The sequence below is a fragment of the Dipteris shenzhenensis genome, chromosome 5, assembly GCF_047967505.1.
Source record: "Dipteris shenzhenensis isolate YYH24624 ecotype China chromosome 5, Dip_SZ_1.0, whole genome shotgun sequence".
Lineage (NCBI taxonomy): Eukaryota > Viridiplantae > Streptophyta > Polypodiopsida > Gleicheniales > Dipteridaceae > Dipteris > Dipteris shenzhenensis.
In genome coordinates, this window is record NC_141600.1 from 58920625 (window position 1) to 58947285 (window position 26661).

Genomic DNA, 26661 nt, shown 5'->3' on the forward strand with positions numbered 1-26661 from the left:
TAGCTTACCCCAAGTACTTCCAACTGCTCCATTAGTTTTACTACCTCTAGTTAGTTGGATACATCCTTAAAGAGCTCACCTTGTGCATGGCTAAGGTGTGGCAATCTAACATGCAAACCAATCCCTGAAGGTCAAATACTTCCTTTGGTTAATTTCTAAAAACAAAATTTCATGCGCATGGCTAAGGTCTGGCAATATAACATGCAAACCAATCCTTGAAGGTCAAATGATTCCTTTGGTTAATTTCTAAAAACAAAATTTCCACGAACTTCCTTAAGAGTAACAAGCCAAGTACAATTTTCAATTTCTAATTTCTATTAAAGGGAATTTCTATGAGGATACAACAGAGAAAAAGACTAGGAACAGAGAATTTCTATTAAAGGGGATCTCTATGAGGATACAACAGAGAAAAAGACTAGGAATCGTGCAACCCCACCTTTTTGGATCGTTTAGAAGAATAGGAGCAAATGGGCCTCCAATGATCGCTACATCTACACCCACAATAGCAGAAATGTCATCATCTACTAGACATTGCACACAATCAATTTTTTCTTAATAAGTTCCCTTCGGAGAATTAGCCAGAAAGCCTAGGCTTCATTGTAAGATGGACGGGGCTAAATGTTGAAAAGCTACACATAGATAAGTTAAACTCCCTACAATACTTATTCAAGGGTGCTGCAGGCATTGATAGATAACCTTCAAGAGGATTTTGAGACTAATGCATGGTGGTCTATGGGTGTTCGCGGATATGAGAAGGGTGGAAATAGTACACAAGTACAAAGTATCAACCAGATCTTATCCCAATTAATAGCCCCAAATTGCACGCCTGCGTTTGTAAGGACATGTGTAGTCAAATCTTTGAGCTGGAAAAGTGAATCCCAGCATTAGAAACGAAAGGGTGTGACTGAGGAATGGTATCACCTTTGTGGCTACACAATTGGGTAGAATAGGATCAAGCTCGTTGAGCAAGGATGAGCAATCCAATCTATATGAGGTGGTGTAACGACTGAACCCTCCAATACGAATACTTTCTCCCAAAACTGCAGAGGATCAGCCTGGGAAGGTGGTCTCTTCTCCCAATTAATAATTCCAAATTGTACAATCGCTGACGTGGACATTGAGCTTCACAATCCATTTTTGAGTTGGGAAAGTGAAACCCAGCAGAAGAAATGGAAGGGTGTGACTGAAAAATGGTATCTTGTGGCTACGCTACTGGGAAACATAGGATCTAGCTTGTTGAGCAAGAATTACCAATCCAATCTATAGTGTAATATGACTGTCAACCCTCCAAGGCAAGTTCTTTCTCAGGATCTTGGTTCATCTCAACCACCTAATTTAGTAAGTGACCCCCCCCTCCAGAAAAGAAAGAACAGCAATTGTCTGAAAGGCCATCTCAGCAACTTATATCAGGAAAAAGGAGCGCTAGTACTTGGATCCCACGAAAGTGGTATCATTGTAGAGCCCTTTTGGGGGTCAAATAACTCCATTTGGAAATAGACATGCGGTAGGGTGAGAAGTGGCCTTGTGATCCAAGTGACACAAGTACCTCCCAAATTTAAGACATGCTCAAAGAATTGAATCAAAGCTTCCAATTTTTAGAAAGATGCTATGGAAGACAGTTGTGAAAGTTTGTCATGTTTCTCGCGTTGTACTTTCCAAGTGATAAGATTCCTAGAGTTGTAGAGAGGTATCTTAATTGTAAGGGAACTCTCAAATGATAAGCAATGTCATATACAATGAGACAAGCTGGCTTTACTGAAACTTGTGCTTCGCCTCAATGAATTTGCAAATTACAGAAGGCATCAATTACCCTTTAATGACTTCTTTGATCATGAAAATAAAAGGAATCCCTGAATTCCATGAGTTGGCTAAATTTATCATCCTTGGAAACTCAAATGAAATCCAAGAAAAATCCTTACACAAGTCCAAGACCTTTTTATGAGATCTGCCTCTTTCTTCAAGATCATTGATCAATTGAAGATGAAAAGTACAGTGATTGTCTCTTCTGCTGCATCTGTCACCCAGTCAATTAACTTCTACCCTGATATCCACTTTATTCATCACCTCTCTTTTAGGCCTGTCTTTCCTTTGAGATACATAAGTAGATTCTCTATTCTGCATCACAATCCATGTCACCCATAGAACCCAAATACCAAGGTTACAAGGGGATTCAAAACATTAATGCCGACTGTAGTCTTGTCGCTTGTCGCTCAAGTTCATTGTCATGGCAATGCTTCAAATTAAATACTTTATCCTTATCTGTTTTCTCCTACCCTTAATCAGAATACGTTCGCATAATGTAGTCATTATCTTCATCATCTATCTCTGACTCCTCATCTGAAATGTTATCGTCATTGACTTGCATTCCCACCATCTGGTCTTCATCCTCTGCCTCTTCATCAGCATCGTTATCAGAAGCCTCACCCCCATTTTCCATAAGATAATCATCATCAAACGAATCATCCTCCCAATCCTCCTCTGCTTCTAAAGCAGCACGCAATTCTGGTGACAATTCCTCATAGGTCTCGTTTTTGGGTATCTCCTCACCATGCAACCAACCCCGATACATAATTATTTTATTAGGCTCTTGAGAAACGAGGACTCCGCCAGTCAAATCCTGCAAAGTTATTGAAAAATTAGGACCCCTTGTAAGAAATCCTTGTCACAAAACCCCATGACACTCTTGTACAATATGGACACACTTATATATGACAGACAATAACCAAATCCCAATGAGCACCTCTAATTCATGCACTAGGTCTTGGATTGATGTCCCACGACCTCTTCCCTTCACTCCAATCTTTACAAGTGGGTGATTCAGGAAATATATGCGGATAGCTTTCGCTAATCCTGTTAACATGTTGCTCTTCCCTGCAAAATCGTTGAGTACAATTTATATTTTTCCCAACGATGCCTAGAATGTGGCTATATTTCCAATAGCAGTGCGTAATTTTTTTCCCCAAAATACGATAAAAGAAAAGAAAACAGCACAGAAATCACACCTGATCCACTTTGCGATTCCATATAAAAACAGGCAAAGCTCAAGCTCCTTTGATAACGCGTTTCAAAAACAAAACGCCTAGCATAATTTATAGAGGGCTGAAGAGAATGACTGCTGACAGCTGAACAATTAGCTCTAAAGGAAACTCTTTAAGCATTGGTTTAATCTAAAGGCCACTCAAGTCTTGAATGTACATGCAAGTCTTAATTGAAGCACTTCCAATGTCATACTCTTGAGAGCACTTGTGGGGTCTCTCTTTAAAAGATAAACTGCAGTCCAGACACAGTGTAGACAATAGTGAAGGATGTCTGGCAAATACCAAGATCTGTAAGTAACTGTCGAAGCCAAACACACTCTACTGTAGCGGTGAAAGCTGCCCTGTACTCAGCCTCACAGCTAGACGTGGCAACTGTTGGTTGCTTCTTGCTAAGCCAAGAGATACATGAATTGCCAAGCAAAAAACAATTGCCAGTATGTGACACTCTGGTGTCGGAACATCCTACCCAGTCACTATCCGTGTAAGCATGCATGGTAAGTGAACCCTGATCTCCATAGAAGAGGGCTAAATCCTGAGTGCCTCTGAGATATCTGAAGACTCTCTTCACTGCCTGCCAATGCTGTGAACTGGGCATGTGCATGAATCTACTGAGCTGAGATACTGCATACTACTGCAAGTCAGGTCTGGTGTGACATAAATAAATAAGGCATCCAACAGCCTCCTGATAAAGAGTGATATCACATGGTGGGCTCCCATCATGAGCTGAGAATTTGAAGCCAGGGTCCACTAGAGTAGAGATTGGCTTGCAATCCTCAAACTGAAAACGATCAAGGAGCTATCCAATATACTTGGACTGAGACATCATGATACCCCCCTCGACATGAGCAAACTGAATGCCCAAATAATAATGGAGCCGTCCCATGTCTGACATGTCAAAAATCTGCTGCAAATCAGCCTTGAAAGCTGCAATTTGCTGAGTACCTGGACCCGTGATGAGCATATCATCCACATATAAAATCAGCACTAAAAAATCAGATCCACTCCCACGGACATAAAGAGTGGGTTCTGTGGGACTATTCTGAAAACCAAGGGATAGTAAGTGTGCATGAATTTTGGCATACCATGCCCTGGGTGCCTGCTTCAAACCATAAAGGGCTTTTCTAAGCCGGCATACCTTATTTTCAGAATTAACAACCTCAAAGCCAGGAGGTTGTGTCACATAGACTTCTTCCTGCAGATCCCCATGAAGAAAAGCAGTTTTGATGTCAAGCTGGTGCACTTGCCAATGATGATGGGCTGCAATGGAAATGACACATCTAATGGTAGTAATCCTGGATGTGGGAGCAAATGTCTCCTCAAAGTCAATGCCTTGTTGTTGGGCATACCCTTTTGCAACAAGACGGGCTTTGTATCGATCTATCCTACCATCAGATTTCCTTATTAATTTGCAGACCGCGTTCCAATGTCATGCTTGCCGGGAAGGAGATCCACTAATTCCCATGTGTCATTTTTGGCAATAGATTGTAGCTCAACTCTCATTGCATCCATCCACTCTTTGCTGTCAAAAGCATCTTTATGGCACAGAGGCTCTTCATTGCAAGCTGTAGCAAGGAGTGCAAACTCAAGAAAGTGACCATGCTGTCTATTCCCTGATCTTGTCCGGGCAGCAAAAGGCTGATCTTGTTTGCTGTCCCTCAATGTATCAAGAAGCCATCTGGGAACTTGCCTTTGCTGTCTATTGACAGCTCTTTCTTCAATGATTGCATCATGAATAGTGGGATCATTTTGTGCCGGAAGAGAAACCTGCAAATCAGCATGAGGTTGTGGCTGATTATTGCTTAGTGGAGGGCCTGCAGGAGGCTCATGTTGCTGGTCAAAATCCTCTTCTGATGATGGCAGAGGTAACCAAGATTCAAAGGCATGAAACATGTCAACATCTGGCTTTGCTTTGCAGTCCACAAGAGGAGAAGCTGAATGTTCAGCAAAGATTACATCTCTACTGACAATAATCTTCCCAGTATTTGGTTGATATAACCGATACCCTCTGCTCTCCTGGCTCTAACCAATAAATATGCATTTGATTTCCTTGTCATCAAGCTTATGTCTCAGCTGAGATGGTACATGAACATATGCAAGAGACCCAAAATCTCTCATGTGTGAAAGTGAAGGCTTCCTACCTTTCCATGCTTCATAAGGTGTAATAGTCTTCAATGCCCGTGTAGGTGATCTATTCAGCACATAGTTGGCACACATTACTACATCAAGCCAAAATTTATTGGGCAAAGACTTGGCCTTAAGCATGCATCTGGCCATCTCCATTGTGGACCTGCTTTTCCTTTTAGAAACAGGATTCTGCTGAGGAGTGTAAGGAGTAGTGCATGAGTGAATAATGCCCCGTGAAGACAAAAATGCATGGTACATCATTTGCCATCTGTTGTGAATGTAGCTTTGCAAGAGCTCTATAATTGAGATGGCCCATTCTCTCATGCCAAATATGACTTTCAGCAAGCTGTGAATCTGAAATAGCCAATGCTTCAATAGAAAGTGCAGCTGAATGATGATCAAGGTGATAAAGCCCTTTTTGCAAAGTGCCAGTGAGAACTATGGCATTGTCATCACGAAGATCATAAACTAGACATCTGTAGCCGTCAAAAATTACTTTGAAACCTGAAGTAGCAATTGCTGAAATTGAAATCAAGTTGACTTCAATGCCAGGCACAAAAAGAACATTTGTCACAATGACAGGATGGCTTGAAATGGATGTGACCTGCACATCTCAACTCCTTTTACAGCATATGAAGCATTATTAGCACATGTAACAGTCCCCCCTCGAGGTGCATCAGCTAAAGAATGAAACAACTGTCTGCAAGAAGTGACATGCTTGGAAGCACCACTATCAAAGTACCAGGACTGAGCATCATTAGATATAAAGAATGCATCAGCTTTGGATGGATCAAATGAGCAATGGACAGCCCATGCCCAATCATCCTGAAGAGCATGTGCATGTGAAGCATCTTCTAGCTCATGGGATTCAATAGCATGAGAGGCATTAACTGTCAATCCTGCTTTCTATTTCTCTGAAGCAATCCGCTTCCTGCATTCTGAAATGTCATGTCCAGGCTTGCGACAATAGTTGCATCTTTTCTTCTTTGCCTTATCTGCTGTATTTTTAGATGCATGGGAGGAATTGTAGCTGCTATGCGCAGATTTTCGCTTGCCCATAGGCTTGGAAGCCTTGCCTCTTCCTGTCTGCTGTGAAGCAAATGCATGATCAAGAATAATGGCTTGCCTATTAGCTCTACTTTGCTCTTCCTGCAAAAGCAAAGTAACTAGCTGATCAAAAGAATAGTGGTCTGGATTACCCATGGCCCCTAATCGAAGGTGTTGGGGTAAAGGCAATATGGCCACCCAAGTACAGTTAGTACACTTAAGTACAGTTAGTACTTTTATTTGTTAAGTACACTAAGTACGGTGTACTTAGTGTTGTAACCTTATCCTTTCATATAAAAGGTTGACTGTGTGCTAGGGGAGGTACACACACATACTTCTTATCCCCACACTCTTGTGTCCATCATGTGTGTTGGTGTGCTCTCTCTTTCTCACTCTCTCTCCCACCTCACAAGTGGTATCAAAGCCTGCCTATCTTCCTCCCATTCGTCCAGCAACAGCGCCAGCAGCAGCCTGAGCTACTGCGTTTCGACGTTAGCAGCATCGATCTGCTGCTTCAGCAGAGCCGGCAGCATTCAGCGCTGCCAGCGCCAGCAACCAGCGAGGCCAGGCGACGCCAGCAGCGCTACCAGCGACGCCAACAGTGGCGACGCCAGCAGCAACGCTACCAGCGACGCCAGCAGTGGCGACGCCAGCAGCAACGCCACCAGCGACGCCAGCAGCGGCGACGCTAGCAGCAGCGCCACCAGCGACGTCAACAGCGGCGACGCCAGCAGCAAGCCACATAGGCGACGCCTTCAGCGCCCAACGTCGCCCATACAGACGACGCCTTCAGCGGGCCGCCAAGTCGCGGCATAGGCGATGCCACCAGCGGGCCGCCAAGTCGCCACACAGGCGACTCCTCCAGCGCACATCCAAGACAGCTCGCCAGGCCTACGAGCTCCCGTCAAAATTTCTCCAACTGCTCCGGCAGTGTTACAGGTACAGGTGCAGCCTTCGAGCTCATTGTGAGCATTACTGGTATTGGGGGAAGCAGATAACTGTCTATGCCTACTGTGTGAGGAAATCCTCAACATTGAATTGCAGAATCAAGGGGCTTTTGTAGCCAGTGTCAAGTATTGGCTTGTATACGCACGCATTGCGTTTATCCTCCTATTTGGAGTTGATTCTTGCAGGATTCGTATGCATTTGTTGACCTACGGGACAGTAGAAGCTGCATTGAGTACTACATTGTAGACTTGAGCACTGAATGTGCCAGTCAAATTGGGGGTTTTGCAATTAAATGCATATCAGTGCTGGGGGAAGCAATTAAATGCCTTATAGTGGTCAGTGAAGCGGTAAATGCACTCAAATTCTGAGAATTTTTTCTTCCAGTCAAGGGGCTTTTGCCTAAATCCTACTCTAAACTGTGTTATACACTTTTAGTGGTATCTTGAAGCTTGAAGTTGACAGGTTTGAACAGTCAAACAGTCATTTACTGATTCTGTACTTTTTGGTACAGTCAGGTACTGTTCTGTGTCAACTGTGGGGCTGATTACAGTCATTGTACAGAAGTACAGAGTGCAAAATACACTGCTGTTTTTCACTGTAATTGCAGGGCAGATGCTGCTTTAATATCAGTATTGCTGATTGTACAGCAGTGCATTTAATGATGCAAACACAGTTGCTGTTCGGATACTGCAGCAAGCAGTAAACAGTTATAATTCTCTGTTTAATTGGGAGAAATATTTGCAGGTGCAGTTCCTGTTGTTCCGCTGCAGGATTTTTTTATTTTTTTTTTTGAGCACAATTCAAGTGCCTGTTACACTTGGTTTGCAGGGAGTCAGGCACCCAAATGTGGGTTATATTTCCTGCTGATTGTAATGGCTTCATCCTCGGAGTCCTCTCTTCTTAATATTAAAAAGTTGCAGGGTGCTGCTAACTACCTGATGTGGAAAAAGATGGTCCTGAATGTGCTAATCCTCAGGCAGTTTCATGCTCCTATTATACACAAAGGTGTGAAGCCCACTGGCACATCTGATGATGCTTGGGCACTAGCTGATCTGTCAGCAAAGTCCATAATTGAATTGTCACTCCATGAGAGTGTTGTTTGGAATGTGGATGGTGAAACAACAGCCTGGGGTGTGTGGAAAAAGCTACAGGACACATATGAGCAGCAAAGTGTAGCCACAAAGATATATTGGTTGCGCAAGTTCTTCAATCTGAAGATGAAGGAAGGGACCTCCATGGATGCACATCTCAATGAGTTCAACTCAATTGTTACTCAACTTGCGAATCAGAAGTATGTGGTGGATGAGGAAACCAAGGGTATGGCACTCTTGATCTCTCTTCCTGAAAGTTGGGATACATTCACCACAGCTGTAACAAATGCAAACACTTGCATAAGTTTTTCAGATATCACAAGGCTGATTTTGCAAGAAGAGCAGAAGCTGAAAGCTCAAGATGCAGTAAAGCCTAACAATGCCTTGAATGCAAGGGGGAGAAGTCAGCAAAGAGGCAAATCCCAGGAAAGGGGAAAAGGCAGGAGCAAGTCCCGCTCCAACAAAGATGTTGAGTGCTACTACTGTGGCAAAAAGGGGCATACCAAAAAGCAATGCTTTAAACTGAAAAATGATAAGAGAGACAAAGCCAAAAATACTGATCCATCAGATGCAAAGGCAATTGTACCAGTAAGCAATGGCAAGAGCAGTGTGAAGATTGAAGAGCTTCATTCTACACACGGTTATGACAGTGAGGGAGAGGTTTTATTTCTCTCTACTTTGGATGCTTATTCTCTCCATGCAGGAGATTTTGCAGACATGCACTCTTGGATCATTGACTCAGGTGCCTCATTCCATGTTACACCTTACAGAGAATTGTTTGTCAGGTATACAGCAGGCAGTAATGAAGTCGTTTTTCTAGGGGATAATCATGCATACAGTATTGTCGGTGTTGGAGATGTCAGGCTTGTATTTGCTGATGGTACTCAGCTTATGCTTCACAATGTAAGGCATGTACCCGAAGTCAAGAAAAATCTGATCTCTACTGGCATGTTGGATGACGAAGGTTTTGTGACCAGCTTTGGTCATGGTTTCTGGAAGGTCACCAAAGGTGCCCTGGTTGTTGCCAGAGGTTCTAAGGTTGACACTATGTATACTCTTCATGCTAAAGTATGTAATCATGCTGATATTCATGCCGCCGAGCTGCCGAATATGGCACTCCAGAGCGTATGAATAGAACTATACAGGAAAGTCCCGCTCTATGATGTCACATGCTGCTTTACCTCATGGATTTTGGGCTGAGGCTGTAAAAACAGCAGTACACCTCATCAATAGGTCACCAAATAAAAGACTGGATGGCAGAGTGCCAGAGGAGCTTTGGACAGGAAAACCTCCTTCCTATAAGCACTTGAGGGTCTTTGGCTGCACTGCGTATGTGCATATACGCAGAGAAGATCGCAGCAAGCTTGATCCTAAGTCTCTTAAATGCATTTTTCTTGGATATGGTGACAGTGGTGAGATGGGTTACCGCCTATGGGATCTTGTAAATAAGAAGCTAATACACAGCAATGATGTCTTATTTGATGAGTCATGAATGTTTAAGGCAGTAGATAAGCCTTCTGATGCTTCAGAGGTTGACATTGATGACTCGGGACATCCTGTACAATTCAGGCAGGCTGCAAATCAGCCACAACAGCAGCGTAATCAACCAATGCATGATGCTGCAGCAGGTCCAAATGGACAGCCCGCAGTGGCAGAAGATGTACTACGGGACATGCCACCTTTGGAAGACCTCCCAGGCATAATTCTGCAGCCTGATCTACTGGAACAGCCACCTGTTTTATGTGAGCAGCAAGTTGGACAGCAAGACCAATGGGTCCGAAGGTCCACTCGACAAATGAAACAGCCAGACCGATTTGTTCCAGGAGCAGATTTTATTATGCTTACAGACTGTGGAGAACCTTTCTGTTACAAGGAAGCCGTGCAAATGCATGATAAAAGGCTATGGGAACTAGCCATGAAGTCTGAAATGGACAGTCTCCATAAAAATGGTACTTGGGAATTGGTGCAGTTGCCTAAGGGCATGAAAGTACTGCCATGCAAGTGGGTGTATAGATTGAAAGTCACACTTGGAGCTAAGCCAAGGTATAAAGCCAGGTTGGTTGCCAAGGGCTTTAAGCAGGAGTATGGTGTCGATTTTGATGAGATCTTTTCTCCAGTGGTTAAGATGACCACACTCAGGATTGTACTTGCTTTGGTTGCATGTGAGAATTTGGAATTATGCCAAATGGATGTGAAGACAGCCTTTCTTCACGGTGATCTTCATGAGGAGATCTACATGCAGCAGCCAGAAGGATTTGCAGTCAAGGGCAAGGAGTCACTTGTATGCAAGCTTAAGAAGAGCCTTTATGGGCTGAAACAGGCACCAAGGGAATGGTATAAAAAATTTGATACCTTCATGAAGTCCCAAGGTTTCAGGAGAAGTGATGACGATCACTGCTTATATACCAAAAGGGCTGCAAATGGCAGCTTAATCATTCTCATTTTATATGTGGATGACATGCTTATTGCTGGTAAAGCTCGTAAGGAGCTTGACGACCTTAAGAAAAGATTGCATGAGGCCTTTGATATGAAGGACCTTGGTGATGCAAATCACATACTGGGAATGCGGATACGGAGAGACAGGGGACAGCATTTGTTGTATTTGTCTCAGACCGAATATATTGGCAAAGTATTGCACAGGTTTCATATGGAGGGGGGGAAGACCCTTAGTTCTCCATTGCCTCCATATGTGAAACTCAGTGCAATGGACAGCCCACACTCAGATGTTGATAGGGCTGAAATGGCCAAGATTCCGTATGCTTCAGCTTGTGGCAGTCTCATGTATGCCATGGTTGCTACAAGACCTGATATTGCGTTTGCAGTGGGAGTGGTTAGCAGATATATGGCAAATCCAGGCAAGAAGCATTGGAATGCAGTGAAAGGTATCATGAGATACCTAAAGGGCACACAGGAGTTGTGCATATGCTTTGGCAAGCGGGATGCAAAGGTGCATGGTTATGTGGATTCAGATTTTGCTGGTCATCCAGATAACCGGAAGTCTACTACCGGTTATGTTTATACATTCACTGGAGGTGTAGTGTCATGGATGTCAAGGATGCAGCAGTGCATAGCCTTGTCTACCACGGAAGCTGAATATATTGCAGCCACAGAGGCATGCAAGGAGGCCTTATGGTTATCTCGGCTAGTGGGAGACTTGGGCATTACAGGTGATATTCAATTGTTGCATTGTGACAGTCAGAGTGCTATTCAGTTGGCACACAATCCTGTCTTTCATGCAAAGACAAAGCACATTGATGTGAAGTATCACTTCATCAGGGAGGTAATAGATGATAAGCTGATTCAGCTTGTCAAGATTCACACGAATGATAATCCAGCAGATTTGTTGACAAAAGGCTTGCCTGCAGAGCGGTTTGCACATTGCCGACAGTTGATGGGTATAGGTTGAGCCTCATTCTGACCTTGTACTCCATTGTGTATATGCTGTATTTCTCTCATTTATTTTTACTTGAGGGCATATTGCCTTTAAGTGGGAGGTTGTTGGGGTAAAGGCACTATGGCCACCCAAGTACAGTTAGTACACTTAAGTACAGTTAGTACTTTTATTTGTTAAGTACACTAAGTACGGTGTACTTAGTGTTGTAACCTTATCCTTTCATATAAAAGGTTGACTGTGTGCTAGGGGAGGTACACACACATACTTCTTATCCCCACACTCTTGTGTCCATCGTGTGTGTCGGTGTGCTCTCTCTTTCTCACTCTCTCCCACCTCACAGAAGGGTTGTAGCAAACCCTTGATATGTATCTGGCAGTCCATTCAATGTGGTACTGACAAGCTGTGAATTTGGCACCACCTCATCAATGTTGGCAAGCTGTTCCATGAGGTCCTTGACCTTTGTCAAGTAAGAATCCATTGACTCACCTTCATTCATACTGACTTCCTGTAATTGCCTTCTCAAATATGCAACACGAGCTTCATTGCGAATCTGATAGAGAGAAGCCAATTTATCCCAAGCATCCTTTGCTGTCCTGCAAGACCGGATGTGTGGAATAATGATTCTCTTGCATGATAAAGCAATGCATGAATGTGCATTTGCATCTCTTGCATCCCATCTTGACTGTTCTTGAGTTGGAAGAGCAGCAGCAGAAGTGCTAGAGGAAGAGGCATCAGGAGGAGTACCCCCTGCAGAAGGACCAGCAGTAGAGGCAACCACTGTAGCATTGGCTGGCCTCAAATCAGCCCCAGAAACAATATTCCACAAATGCTTTGCAACAAGAATATGTTTCATGAGATAAGACCACATCGGATAGTTGGTGCCATCCAACTTATCATCTTCACGATAAATCTTGATTGTTCCCAGCCATAGCAAATGTGATACCCTGAAAAAGACCTGAAAACCCAAAAGCCTCAAGGCTATCACTGCAAAAAGCTGGCTGTCCAAAAATGACAGCAAATATTTGCAAATTTCTAACCCAAATCAAAGGGCAAATGTAGATCTAACCCAAATGTGACTGTGACAGGCAATGTTCACTGCAAAAAATAGCAAATGTAGCAAAAGCCCCAAATTTATTGAGGGCAAATAGGCCAAAAAGAGGGCAAATGCAGAAAAGCCCCAAATTTTACTGATCAATGTCCTGCAAATGTGACTCAATGTACTCCAATCTGACCCAATGTATTGCAATTAAACGAGAAATTGCAAACCAAATCCCAAAGCCCCAATGTTCTTGCAGGAATTTGCAACCAAAGAACCTGAAATGAACTGAAAGCCCCAAAAAATACCAATGTCCTGAATGTGACCTTGTACGTGCAACACCTGTACGGAGACCTCGAGCGAAGTACTAGCTGTACCGACAGCTCAAGTACCAGATCAAGTACACCGTGCGATGTACGGTGTACGGATGTGCGATCGTACGACGAGGTGTTGTGTACGCTGTACGGAGCAATACGTGGCTGTACAATGTACAGTACGCAAGTACGGTGGCTGTACGGTGTACGATGCAAGTATGTGGGTGTACGGATCAGTACGCTACTACATGGTTTTACGATGTACTGCAGCACAGGTACGCAACTGGTACGGATGTAGTACTGAGCAGGTTGTATGGCGGCGCAAGTATTGAAGGAACTGTACGGTGACTGAAGTACGGAACTATACGGTGAATCACAGTACGATACCCCTGTACGGATAGATACGGAGAGTAGTACAAATGTATAGCGGGTGTACTAATCGCAGGTACGAAAATGTGCAGCGGGTGTACTGATCGCATGTACGACGGATGTACGGACAGCTGATACAGAAATTTACGGGCAGTTGATACGGACTGTACGGGGACAGGGAGCAGATCCGTGGCTCTGATACCACTGTAGGATCGAATGAAAGAGCGAGAGAGTGCAGGTAGCAAAGAGTCACTGAGTTAGCCGTCACGTCAAATCTTAGATAATGAAAAAAAATCTAAGTACAAGGTACTTGTACCTAGACCTAGGACTAAGTGTCCTAGGTGTCACATAGGACTAAGTGTCCTATGTGGCCTAAAAGGCACTAACACTACAAGTGCCTACACTTATGCCTACAAGGCACATACCCCACCAAAAGATGGCCTACAAAGTTCACTATCATTATGTTCGGGAGCGGTTGTCAGCAAGAGACATAGAGTTTTCCTATCTTCCCACAGAGGACAACATAGCAGATCTGTTTACAAAGGCACTTCCTCGTCCCAAGTTCGAAGTCTTCCGCCAGGCTTTACCCTTGGTTCCCTTTGTTCCATGATCTGACATACCTTGTACATTCATAGGTGGCTATATCCTTTTGGATGAACACGTGCCACCATGATCAGAAAATACCAGGTATTCTGAGACGTTTCCAGAATACTTCAGCCCATACCACGGAGGGGGGTTTGTAGGCCATCTTCTCCCAGTTCTAGTGATGCCCTATAGGCCCTGGTATGTGCCTTGTAGGCATTGGTATAGACACTTAGTTTATTGTGTGCCTTTTCTGCCACATAGGACACTTAGTCCTATGTGACACCTAGGACACTTAGTCCTAGGTCTAGGTACAAGTACTATGTACTTTGTTTTTACACACTACTCAAGATTGACATGACGGCTGTTTCTTTCGACTCCTCTAGCATTGGCACATCATAAGCTACATTAGGCATAGTTTTTGTTTGAAACAAATGCTGAGCTCTTGGATCCTTTCTGAGATTTTCCATCTCTTGCATACGAGTGCGTACCATCTGCTCGAATTCTTGCAGAGTTTGTTGCACACTTCCTTGTCTTGGATGTGCATCCCTATCTTGTGAATCCCTCTGGATAGGTGATTGAGCCATTTTCTTACAACTTGTGTAAGATCTGCAAATTTCTCACACACACTATGTGTGCAACTAATGCACGCAACCTTTGCTTTTCAAAGAGAAAAATTACCTCAACAAGAGGTGTCTTGCATTCACAATCTATGCCAGTGCCGGGCTGTCTGTCAACTCAAGGCATAAACTCAAAGCTGTGTGCCCCTTTTCTGGCTACTGCAAATGACTTCAAAATGCATCTGTTTTTCCGTCTTTTCTCTGCTCAAGGGCATGCATATTCTTTTTCTGCAAATCTCTGATTTTCCTTTGATTTCTGCTTTTTCTGACAGTAAATACTCTCTCAGATAGGTAAAAACTGCTAGCAGAAACAGTCTCTGCAACTGTCTCTTTTTTTTTTTTTGACAGTAACTGGAGGAAGTAACTGGCTGGTTACACTAACCAGACTGACTGGTTCTGGTCTGGTTGGTCTGTAACTAGACCTCTAACCAGATTAACTAGATTCTGAAGTAGCTGTAGGATCGGCATGTGTCGTAGTTCCTTTCTCGAAATCTTGATTTTGAGTTGAAGGCGTAAACTTATCACCTGGTTCTTGGCTGGTCTCATTTCTTCATTACGAAAGGAGAACTCCCTATCAAGAGGTTCTTGAAGGAGAGACTGCTGTAAATCTATTTGCGGGTTATCATACTCAAGATGTGTGTAACTCTCACCTAATCCATCCTCTTCAGGAGGGGATGAAGGTGTCCTTTCTCTCTCTCCTTGGGTGTAACGGAGGAAAAGGAGTAGGTTCATTGTTATATCTCCCTTCCCCTTCCATTCTTTCCTTTTAGTAATACAAGAGAGAAAATGACTTGCTGTAATTTCAAATAAAAGGGTTTATTTTACAGCAAAAGTCAAGTGTTGTAAAGTTGGTAATACTTATCCGACTCCCGCTTTGCTTGTGTCCAAAAATCTCTTCAAATGACCTCTTCTTCCCTCTCTTTTTCTTCTTGTATTTCTGCTGTAAACTGGTACACTCCGTTTGGGCTACTTATTTTGAGTGGATTGGAGCTCTAGATACCGTTATAGGGAGTACTTAGTGTAGGCCATCCTCTGGTGGTTCTAGTGATGCCCTATAGGCCATGGTATGAGCCTTGTAAGCATAAATAAAGACACTTATAGTGTTAGTGTCTTTTAGGCCACATAGGACACTTTGTCCTATGTGACACCTAGGACACTTAGTCCTAGTCTAGGTACTTGTACCTTGTACTCCTTTGTTTTTTTATTATCTAACTTTGACGTGATGGCTAAGGCGTTTATCATCGACTCTTTTGCTACTTGCACTCTCTCTCTCCTAAGCGATCCTACAGTGATATCAGAGCCCAGCTTTGCTTCCTGTGCCTCTTGTCCAAACTACCGTACAACAGTACGGACGTCCGTACTGTCACGTACGGAGGCGCAAACTGTTTGTAAGCCAACACCAGGAGTTGAGTGGCATAAAGGAGCACCATCCTTACGCAGGTGTTTATATCGAGTGACGGGGTGCCTTTAGCTAGACCCTGACAGAATTTTCGATGGCGAAGCTTGCACAATGACTATTAGCGTCGTGAGACCTGACGAGGGGAGATTGGACCGAATGGTGGCTATGGGAGTAGAAGCAAGTTTTGATGCTTCCTAGCGCCTGACAGACAATGGTCTTCGACGGGAGGTTATGGTGGTGGTCATTTCTACGTAGGGTGTCACACCGCTGAGTGCTTGAGCCTTGCGAATGCCCGGGATGGTTAGATGCACGCAGAAGGTCCTGCGACGACAGATGGTCTCCAGAAGGCTCGACGCGCAACGTCGACCAATTCACAGCCAAGAGTGGCAATTCCTCCAATGTATCTCAAAATACAATAGATAAGTCAAAGAAGAAAAGATGCAACTATTGTCGCAAGCCAGGGCATGAAATTTCAGAATGCAGGAAGCGCATTGCTTCGGAGAAGAAGAAAGCAGGATTGACAGTAAATGCCTCACATGCAATTGAATCCCATGAGCCAGCAGATGCCTCACATGCACATGCTCTCCAGGATGATTGGGCATGGGCTGTCCATTGCTCTTTTGATCCCTCCAAAGTTGATGCATTCTTTTCTGCTAATGATGCTCAGTCTTGGTATTTTGATAGTGGTGCTTCCAAGCACGTAACATCTTGCAAACAGTTGTTTCATTCCTTGACCAGCAACATGAGCCTCCTGCAGGCCCTCCAACAAGCAATGATCAGTCAGCACCCCATGCTGATTTGCACACTTCTCTTCCAGCACAAAATGATCCCAATATTCATGATGCAGTGATTGAAGAAAGAGTTGGCAATAGACAGCAAAGGCAAGTTTCCAGATGGCTTCTTCACACATTGAGGCACAGCAAATAAGATCAACCTCTTGCTGCACGGACAAGATCAGGGAATAGATAGATGCATGATCATGCACTCCTTGCTATAGCTTGCAATGAAGAGCCCTTGTGCCATAAAGATGCTTTTGACAGCAAAGAGTGGATGGATGCAATGAGATCTGAGCTACAATCTATTGCCAAAAATGACACATGGGAATTAATAGATCTACCTCCTGGCAAGCATGCCATTGGTACCCGGTGGGTCTACAAATTAAAAAGGAAATCTGATGGCAGCATAGATCGACACAAAGCCCGTCTTGTTGCCAAAGGGTATGCCCAACAACAAGGCATTGACTTTGAGGAGACCTTTGTGTCATTGCCATTGCAACCCATCACCATTGGCAAGTGCACCAGCTTGACATCAAGACTACCTTTTTTCATGGGGATTTGCAGGAAGAAGTTTATGTTACACAACCTCTTGGCTTTGAGGTTTTTGGCTCTGAAAACAGGGTATGCCAGCTGAGAAAAGCCCTTTATGGTTTGAAGCAAGCACCCAGGGCATGGTATGCTAAAATTCATGCACACTTACTGTCCCTTGGTTTTTAGAATAGCCCAACAGAGCCTACTCTTTGAGTCTGTGGGAGTGGATCTGATTTTTTAGTGCTGATTTTATATGTGGATGACATGCTGATCACGGGCCCTGATACTCAGCATATTGCAGCTTTCAAGGCTGATTTGCAGCAAGCTTTTGAAACGTCAGACATGGGACAGCTGCACTATTATTTGGGCATTTCAGTTTGCTCATGTTGAGGGGGGTATTATGATGACACAATCCAAGTATATTGGACAGCTCCTTGATCGTTTTGAGTTTGAGGATTGCAAGCCAATCTCTACTCTTGTGGACCCTGGCTTCAAATTTTCAGCTCATGATGGGAGCACACCATGTGATATCACTCTTTACCAGCAGGCTGTTGGATGTCTCATTTACTTATGCCAGACCAGACCTGACTTACAGTATGCAGTATCCCAGCTTAGCAGGTTCATGCACATGCCCAGTTCACAGCATTGGCAGGCAGTGAAGAGAGTCTTCACATATCTGAGAGGCACTCAGGATTTAGGCCTCTTCTATGGTGATCAGGGTTCACTTACCATGCATGCTTACACGGATAGTGACTGGGTAGGTTGTTCCGACACCAGAGTGTCACATACCGGCAACTGTTTTTTGCTTGGCAATTCATGTATCTCTTGGCTCAGCAAGAAGCAACCAACAGTTGCCATATCTAGCAGTGAGGCTGAGTACAGGGCAGCCTTTATTGCTATAGTAGAGTGTGTTTGGCTTTGACAGTTACTTACAGATCTTGGTATCCGCCAGACATCCTCCACTATGGTCTGCACTGACAGCCAGAGTGCTTTGGCCATTGCGTGTAATCCACTGTTTCATGCGCGTACCAAGCACATTGAAGTTCACTATCATTATGTTCGAGAGCGGTTGTTAGCAGGAGACATAGAGTTGTCTTTCCCACAGAGGATAGCACTTCCTCGTCCCAAGTTCGAAGTCTTTCGACAGGTTTTACACTTGGTCTCCTTTGTTACATGATTTGGCATACCTTGTATATTCATAGGTGGTTATATCCCTTGGGATGAACATGTGCCACCATGACAAGAAAATACCAGGTATTGTGAGACGTTTCCAGAATACTTCAGCCCATACCATTGAGGGGGGTTTATAGGCCATCTTCTCACGGTCGTATTGATGCCCTCTGGGCCCTGGTATGTGCCATGTAACTTTAGTTATTGGCACTTAGGTCACCTAGTACTTTAGTGTCTTATGACACCTAGTACTAGTGGTACCACTAGGACACTAGGTCCTAGGGTTCCCTTTTATTGTACTTTGTACTTTCATTTCATTCATAGTTGATGTGACGGCTTTCACTCCTTGCTTTACTCTTTGCATCCTTTCGCTTCTGTGAGCCTACAGCACATGCCTTTGCTCTTGATTCTACCATGGTAGATAATCATTTGTGGCATGAGAGGTTTTGACACCTCAGAACCATGCTTGCTTGGTAAGATGCACCGTGCTGCGTTTCCCAAGGATGGGAGAGTTGGTGCTTACACTTAGTCCTATGTGACACCTAGGACTCTTAGTCCTAGGTCTAGGTACTTGTACCTTGTACTCCTTTGTTTTTGAATTATCCAACTTTGATGTGACGGCGAAGGCGTTTATCATTGACTCTTTTGCTACTTGCACTCTCTCTCTCCTAAGCGATCCTACACTCGATGGGTGGATCACCCCCTTAAAATCTTGTTCCATTCCGACTTTCCGTTTGGGAGAACGCGAGGGTCTCTTTTCCTCACGGTTTAAGGATTTTAAGGGTACATTCACACGACGGGGGAGTCACCCCGTTAGGACACTCTGTTCACCGTCCAAGAGCAAAATTTTCAAGAAATCCCTTGTCTCAGACCCTCGAGAATTCACGGTTTGAAGGGGAGGATAAGTTGGTTTGCAGCCCCAAACAGAATCGCAGTGTTCAGAGTAACAAAAATAGACTGTTCGCAGCAATTGCGCGTCAGCCGAGCCTTCCGCCGTTCGATTCTGTCTCCCCGCACTCCCGACTGTTGTTTGCGTCTCTCGCCCGGCTATCCGTGCTTTCCATCTGCCGTATGCGAGTGCTTTCACCGTCACACCCATCGCGATTCCGCGTGCTGCTCTCCCGCTCTCTTCTCATCCTGGTCGTGGACCGTCGCCGCTCTGATACCTAATGTGAAGAACCAGTCTTTTCGAGAATGCAAATGTGTGCAATGCATGCAAAATTTGAATGCCAATTGTGTTAAACACTATGACTACAGGCAGATCACGGGAGATGATCACAGGAGAAGCACCGACGAATTTGTTCCACCCAGCCAATCTTATCGAAGCGTGAGATGTTACAGAGAAAATCCAAATCCCAAAAGCATACGTGAACAGTGCATTCTCTTCTCTCACTAACTCCAACAAGCCCCAATTCCCTAAATGGATCTAGATGCCACATGCCATCATCATAGGGTCTTACTAATGCAACATTTCACCCCTCTCTTGGGATGCTTTAGTTTCCTTTGCCCCTAGGCACATTTCTTGCATTAGACCCTTAGCCTTAGATCCACCTAGTCTGGTGCTATCAACCCTCACCTAGGACCTTGACATTAATTCCCTCCCGATCATTTACATGAAGCACAAGTAAATATATTACAATTATAGATCCTTTAAGGGAAATGTCGACTGATTCTTCCGAGGTCATGCTACCTCGGCTAGAGCGTAACAAATTGGCCCTCCAATGGGGAAGAGCGCCCTCGTGAGAGTACTTGTTTCTATTTCGACCTACATGCAAGGTGGGAGAGAGATGGCGGATGAATGCAAAGTGAATACAGAATGCTACGTGAGATTCACCATGAAAGGTTGATACCCTTTCATTAATGTCCCTTGAGATCACTCAAGTTCCATCTTCCCATTTACACCTACCCTTATCCTATGACCCATGCATCTACCATTCAATGCACCTTAATGCACCCTTCCCTTCCTATTGCCACTAGGACCTAGACACGTGTGTGCACATTTTTATTAATCGAATAAGTATCACATGTCCAAATTCGATGCCGTCTGAAGCAGTGGCTCCAGCTCGACTAGTCCTATCTACTAAGATGATCCACCGCCATAACAAATCGGTCGGTGTCCATCATAAATGCAAATACATGTTACACCATTAATGTTTTAATGTCTGCTAATCACGGATTAGTGATTTCTCTTGTCATGACAAAGCTAAGCATCCAAAATTCCTCATGTGGGAAATGCAAGGCTTATGACCCGTCCAAGCCTCATAAGGTGTGATAGTCAGCAATGCCTTTGTAGGACATCTATTCAAGATGTAATTTGCACACATGACTGCATCCAACCACAACTTATTAGGAAAATGTTTGCCTTTCAACATGCATCTAGCCATTTCCATCACTGATCTATTCTTCTGCTCAGCCACGCGATTCTGTTGAGTATAAGGCACCATGCATCGATGATTGATGCCACGGGAAGCCAAAAAAACAGCAGACTCCTTCGACATGTATTCACCCCCCTGTCAGTATTAAGGTGAGCAATATGCAGTCCACTCTCATTCTCAACCAAGGCAATAAAGTGCTTGAAGCATGAAGAAACTTTAGATTTGGATTTCAATGCGAAAATCCAAGTGTACCTAGTGAAATCATCAATAAAAGTGACAAACTAGTAGAAGCCCCAAGAGCTACAACCCTCATGGGTCCACAAACATCACTATGAACCAGATAAAGCTTGCGTCTATGTGGCCTAAAAGACACTAACACTATAAGTGTCTTTATTTATGCCTACAAGGCTCATACCATGGCCTATAGGGCATCACTAGAACCACCAAAGGATGGCCTACAAACCCCCCTCCATGGGATGGACTGAAGTACTCTGGAAATGTCTCAAAACACCTGGTATTAGAAATCCTGGATGTGGGAGCAAATGTCTCCTCAAAGTCAATGCCTTGTTGTTGGGCATACGCTTTTGCAACAAGATGGGCTTTGTATCGATCTATGCTGCCATCAGATTTCCTTTTTAATTTGTAGACCCTTCTGGTTCCAATGGCATGCTTGGCTGGAGGGAGACCTACTAATTCCCATGTGTCATTTTTAGCAATGGAATGTAACTCAGCTCTCATTGCATCCATCCACTCTTTGCTGTCAAAAGCATCTTTATGGCACAGAGGCTCTTCATTGCAAGCTGTAGCAAGGAGTGCAAACTCAAGAAAGTGACCATGCATCCGTATATTCCCTGATCTTGTCCGGTGTTATGCTCTAGCCAAGATAGCATGACCTCGGAAAGATCGGTGGGCATTTTCTCTTAGATGACCGACTTTTGTAATATTTTATGTGCGTAAATAAAATGGTCAAGGGAAGTAATTGCCAAGGTCCTAGGTGAGGGTGTATTGGCATCGACTAGGTGGTTCTGAGTGCTAAGGCCTAGGTGCACCTAAATGTGTAAAAATGCCAAGGGGCAAATGTTTTAGTTGTGCCCCAAGAGAGGGGTAAATGGTGTACCAAGCTAAAGGTCTAAAATGATGACATGTGGTAGGGGAAACCATCTAGGGAACTGAGGGCTTGTAGATAGGCATGAAGAAATAGAAATTACGTATCTTTGTATGCATGCCATCCATTCGATAGGCTGGGTGGCAAAATACGATGCCAGCGCCTGTGAATTTCGTCTGTGAATCATGTTGGAAAGAAAGAGAGATAAGTTCAGGGAATGTGAAATTTGGTATCAGAGCACAGAACATCTGGGAGCGTGGATGAACGAGTTGCGTAGAAGGGACGAGCTGTCTACGTGAATCTGTTGGTTTACGGTTAGCTTGGAGCCAGGGAACGATGGCGCGTGACACTGAAGTTAAGGGCAGGCCCTTCGACGTGATGAGCGGTGTTGGGTGAAACACCTGTGAAATCAGCGTGGCTCAGGTGGACGAGGGGATTCATGCGAGTTTTATAGAAGCAAGGCTTCACAGCAGGATTACGCTGTGGATAGTCACTGACGTCATCGCAAGCGTGAGGAACTTGTGGAGGACCTTGTCCTTGAATAAGCTCAGAAGGTTATATCAGAAGAAATAATTAATGACCGTCGGCATCACTCAGCGTGAGGAAAGCTTAAAAAAAAGCACATCGATTTCACGGAGTGAATGAAGACAACGAATGAGGATTTCAATTATGCCAGAGCCACAAAATTGCGATGAATAGCGTCTGTTGCTTAAAAACAACACTATCAAGCTTGGTAAGCCGTCCCTGACTGCGGATATTTTTTCGGTAAGGACGTGCAAGGAGAAAACGTGCGCCACATTTTCGGAAACAATTATCGAAAAGACCTCAGTAGCAAGCTATGAAAAGCGCCGAAGATGAGTGGGATGTAGGATATGGTCACCTAAATAGCCCGTGAGCACTGATGCTGATTCCGAAAGAGAGAAGCGAAAAGCTGGGTGAGTGCCTTGGTGGGTGGCGCAGATTTTCGAGGCTTGCAAAGGCTTGGCAGAGGAAATAAGTCGAGACATCTCCGTTACGTGGAGTTTCCAGGGAGCAGTTCTTTTCCCTTCTATACAAATTTTCAATTTGCAGTTTGTTATTCCTGTGCAGCAAAGGGGAATCTAAAGTGAAAAAAATAAAATAAAATCTATTTTCCCTTTTGAAAGAATGGAGGCAAAGGGACAAGATTCCAGGGTGAATCCTGGTGAATCTAGAGCACGGTCTACACAACAAGTGTCCCATCACATAACACCTACCCTGGTGGGTAGGATTTCTGTATTAGAAGATGCCTTACAACAGATCATGAACCAGCAGCTTCAAGTGAACGCTGGTCAAAATGAAATTAGAGAGATGGTGCAAGCCTTGTCGGGTAGACCATCTAGAAATGAAAAGGGCAACGCTCCAGCAGAGCCATACACTCATCAGAGCGTGTGAAGGTCAAGGTACCTAATATTGCTAACTATAGACCGGAAAAGTACGCTGGTCGGATGACCGAGCGCAATTCTGATGTGATCGAGGTTTGGTTACACAAGTGGGAAGAAGCCTTCGCCATTTGTGAAATCAGATCTCCGCGAGACCACTCACATGTTTATTGAGGCAGCGGATAGGTGGTGGTGGATAAAGCAACAGAAAGATCAGGTTGCCCCTACCACCTGGGAAGGGTTTAAGGCTGAATTTAAGAAACACTTCCTTCCACCTGACAAAGAGTCCCGAGCTTGGGATGCTTACAGAAGCCTTCGCTAGAGGAATTTGTCGGTGGCAGAGTACACTGACAAGTTCAGGGAATGTGTTATGAAAATAACAGACCCTCTCCCTATATCGGTTCAGTTGAAAGACTATATCTATGGACTGAACGACAAGATTAAAATGGAAGCTCGGGCTAAATATGTGACTACATTAGATGAATCTATTGCAGTAGCCTTGAACTATGAGGATGCCAGAGGCAAACCTAGTGGGTTTGTGCAGGCAGGGACTCAGCATGAGTACCCGAGAAAAGGGGGATTTCAGAGGAAATGGACTTCAAAGACAAGTGTCTCGCAGCCAAGTGGCCAAACCAAGCAGGTGAAGCCGGTTGAGGGACAAGCAAAGACAAGTACCACCATCGGAGTGAAAAGAAAAGTAACTCCAATGGCAGCCCGGACTTGGTCAAAGTCCTCGTTGACCCCTGAGCAAAAAGAAAAAGCTAGAAAAGAAGGATTGTGCTTCGGCTGCCTTCAGCGACATCAGTGGAAAGATTGTCCACTAAACAAAGACCGTCGCACGGCCAATATGATAATATCTGAATGCGACGCGGAAATGCAGGAGAGTCCCAATGCGGAACATATGCAGATGCAATTGGCGGGACCTTCTCAGAGGTTAGTACCTGTGTTGTTAAGTGTGTCTGTTACTAAGTTAGTAAGCGGTGCACCTGATAACATCCTTTCAAAGCCCACAGCAACGGGATATACGGTTTTCGATGAGCTCGAGTTGATTAAAATGAAAGGGCAAGTAGCCAATGTTGAGAAGCTGGACTTTGAGTTGACCAGGCTTGCTCACGCAGATATAGCCCTAGGCATGGCTTGGCATTTTTGGAAAAATCCAGCCATTGATTGGAAAAAGCATATTTACCAGTTCAAGATGAACGGGGTAGAATATGTTTTGCGAGGTGAAAAGGATTTATCTCGAGGACCATTGATTTCAGCCATGGAAATTCGGAAGACTCAGAAAGAGTTTCTGTGTCTGTGTATAGCATCGATAGAGTCGATTGATGTGTTGGAAGTAATGGAAGCTCAAAAATCGAAGCACAAAGGAGAAAAACGAGATGCTGCCGTAATAGATTGCTGCAAAACTGAAGTGTGGAGGCTCAAGGGAGAGCCAACATAACAAAACCCTAGGGCTAACTACCCTAACTGGACTAAGTGTCCTAACTAACCTAGATGGTACATAAACTAACTGTACCAATAGTCCTAACTGACTATAACTAGGCATACAAGGCACATACCAAGGCATAAGTGGTATATATGGATAGCCCATGAGATGGCCTACAAATAGGATACACAATGAGTACCAACTCAAACGTATTCAATGCTCTTCCCTCACCCAAAGGCATCAGTATCACAACACATTAGTCCTGCGAGGCTCTGTTGTCACACACGTGTGACCATAGGCATCCATACTCAATGCAAACACTTGCACTTAACATGGGAGCCATTATTCACAGCCCAAGCAAGGCCACCCGCTCCCCAATCAATCACAAGTGGTCATTGATCCACTAGGATACCCAAACAATGGGTGAAAGCATAACTAAGCTGCCCCCGGTGCTCAGAAGCACAAACAATATCTGCAAGCATTCACTATGATCACTCTGCCAAGCAAGTCTCTTCCAGATCCAACTCAATGCTCATGAGCGAACACGAGAAGGGATGGAGGCGCCCTTCAACTATAGCTCCCATTAGAGCCTGGGCACGGAACCAATAGTCAGTCGTGAAGGGGGCCAATCTCTGCCAATCAACCACTTACACAGGCAGCCCGTGGATTTACCATGAGCAACCATGGAGCCACCGTACGGGTGATACGTCACTCAAACTCTCAATAACCTGCAGCCTTACACAGGCCGTACACACAGGCAACTATGTGGCAACCCGCACGTGTGGAAAACTATGCCGTACGACTATCCGTACATTAGGTGCATAGCCGTCTGTCCTTACAGCAAAACATACATGCAACATCGTATCATCAGCCCATACCTGTAATGGGTACCAGCAAGTCGTGCTTGTAATCCGCACACATATCTTTACAGTCCGTACTGTACTAGCCCGTTCACACATGTCGTACAGGAGTCCGTACTCCGGGACCTCACGCAGGCACCGTACTGCAGCCCGTACCTACAAGTCGTACGGAAGACATGCTCCAAGGCCTTGCCCTTCACCAAGATCTCCCTTCTCGTGCCCGCCAACACCTTCATCTATCTCTCTTCCCTCTTGTACCTCGTGATCTCGCCTTTAGCCAAGCTTCTCCAGCTTCCATTCCAAATGGGGAGGAAGGGAGAAATTGCCACGTGCCAATTTCCCCTACGTAATGAAAATTGGGTTTTTTTGCCCCTTGAAGCTCCTACAAGGCCATTTGCCCCCAATGAGGGCACCAAGGCCCAACTTACCCCCATAGGTCCCTTTATTGGCCTTTTAGTCCCTCAAATTGAACCAAGGCACTAGTTTACCCCCAAGGCACCCATCCCTAGGTAAGACTAGCACACCCACATCTTGTGACCTCTCCTCTTGATTCTTCGGGCCCACATGCAAATAGAAGACTCATGCCCTTGTGACACCCATGCAAACCAAAAAAGAAAGGAAGGCCTTGGATCGACGTGGGATGGCCGACCGGAAAAATGAATGGCGTGAGAGCTTGGAAAAGGTGAATCAACACACGGAACAGAGAAGGCAGTGCCACGAACTCCAAAACTAGCAATACGGAATTAAGCTTTGGTACAGACCCGCACGCCATGAACTTAGGCTGCCATACGGACTGTACGGACAGTCCATACGCTGTGAGTAAATGATTTTGGTACGGGCTGTACGGAATGAACCAGCAACAATTGCTCGGGCTGTACGGTGTTGTAGTATTGGCTGCTTGATGGCCATGGGCAGCAAGGTGTTGCAAGGTTGTACGGGCTGTACAAAACCCATTCATTTGCATTTGGTATGGGCTGCTGCCAAAGTGGCTGAGTGGAAGGATTTTCAGCTTGGCAGGGCACGCATTGAGTCCATAAATGGTGTGCCATTAGCTCA

The 26661-nt window shown here is 44.6% G+C and overlaps 1 protein-coding gene across 1 annotated transcript in view; it reads right to left on the reverse strand.

Moving 5' to 3' along the window:
• Positions 1-1582: 1582 nt before the first annotated feature.
• Positions 1583-26661, reverse strand: part of LOC147902245 (CRM-domain containing factor CFM3, chloroplastic/mitochondrial-like) — a 68176-nt gene continuing 43097 nt past the window's right edge. The window contains exons 10-11 of the mRNA XM_087374815.1: positions 2741-2871; positions 1583-2617 (exon numbers count right to left, since the gene is read on the reverse strand). Coding sequence (XP_087230941.1) covers positions 2276-2617; positions 2741-2871 — 473 coding nt within the window. The 3' untranslated portion in view covers positions 1583-2275. The remainder of the gene's footprint in view (positions 2618-2740; positions 2872-26661) is intronic.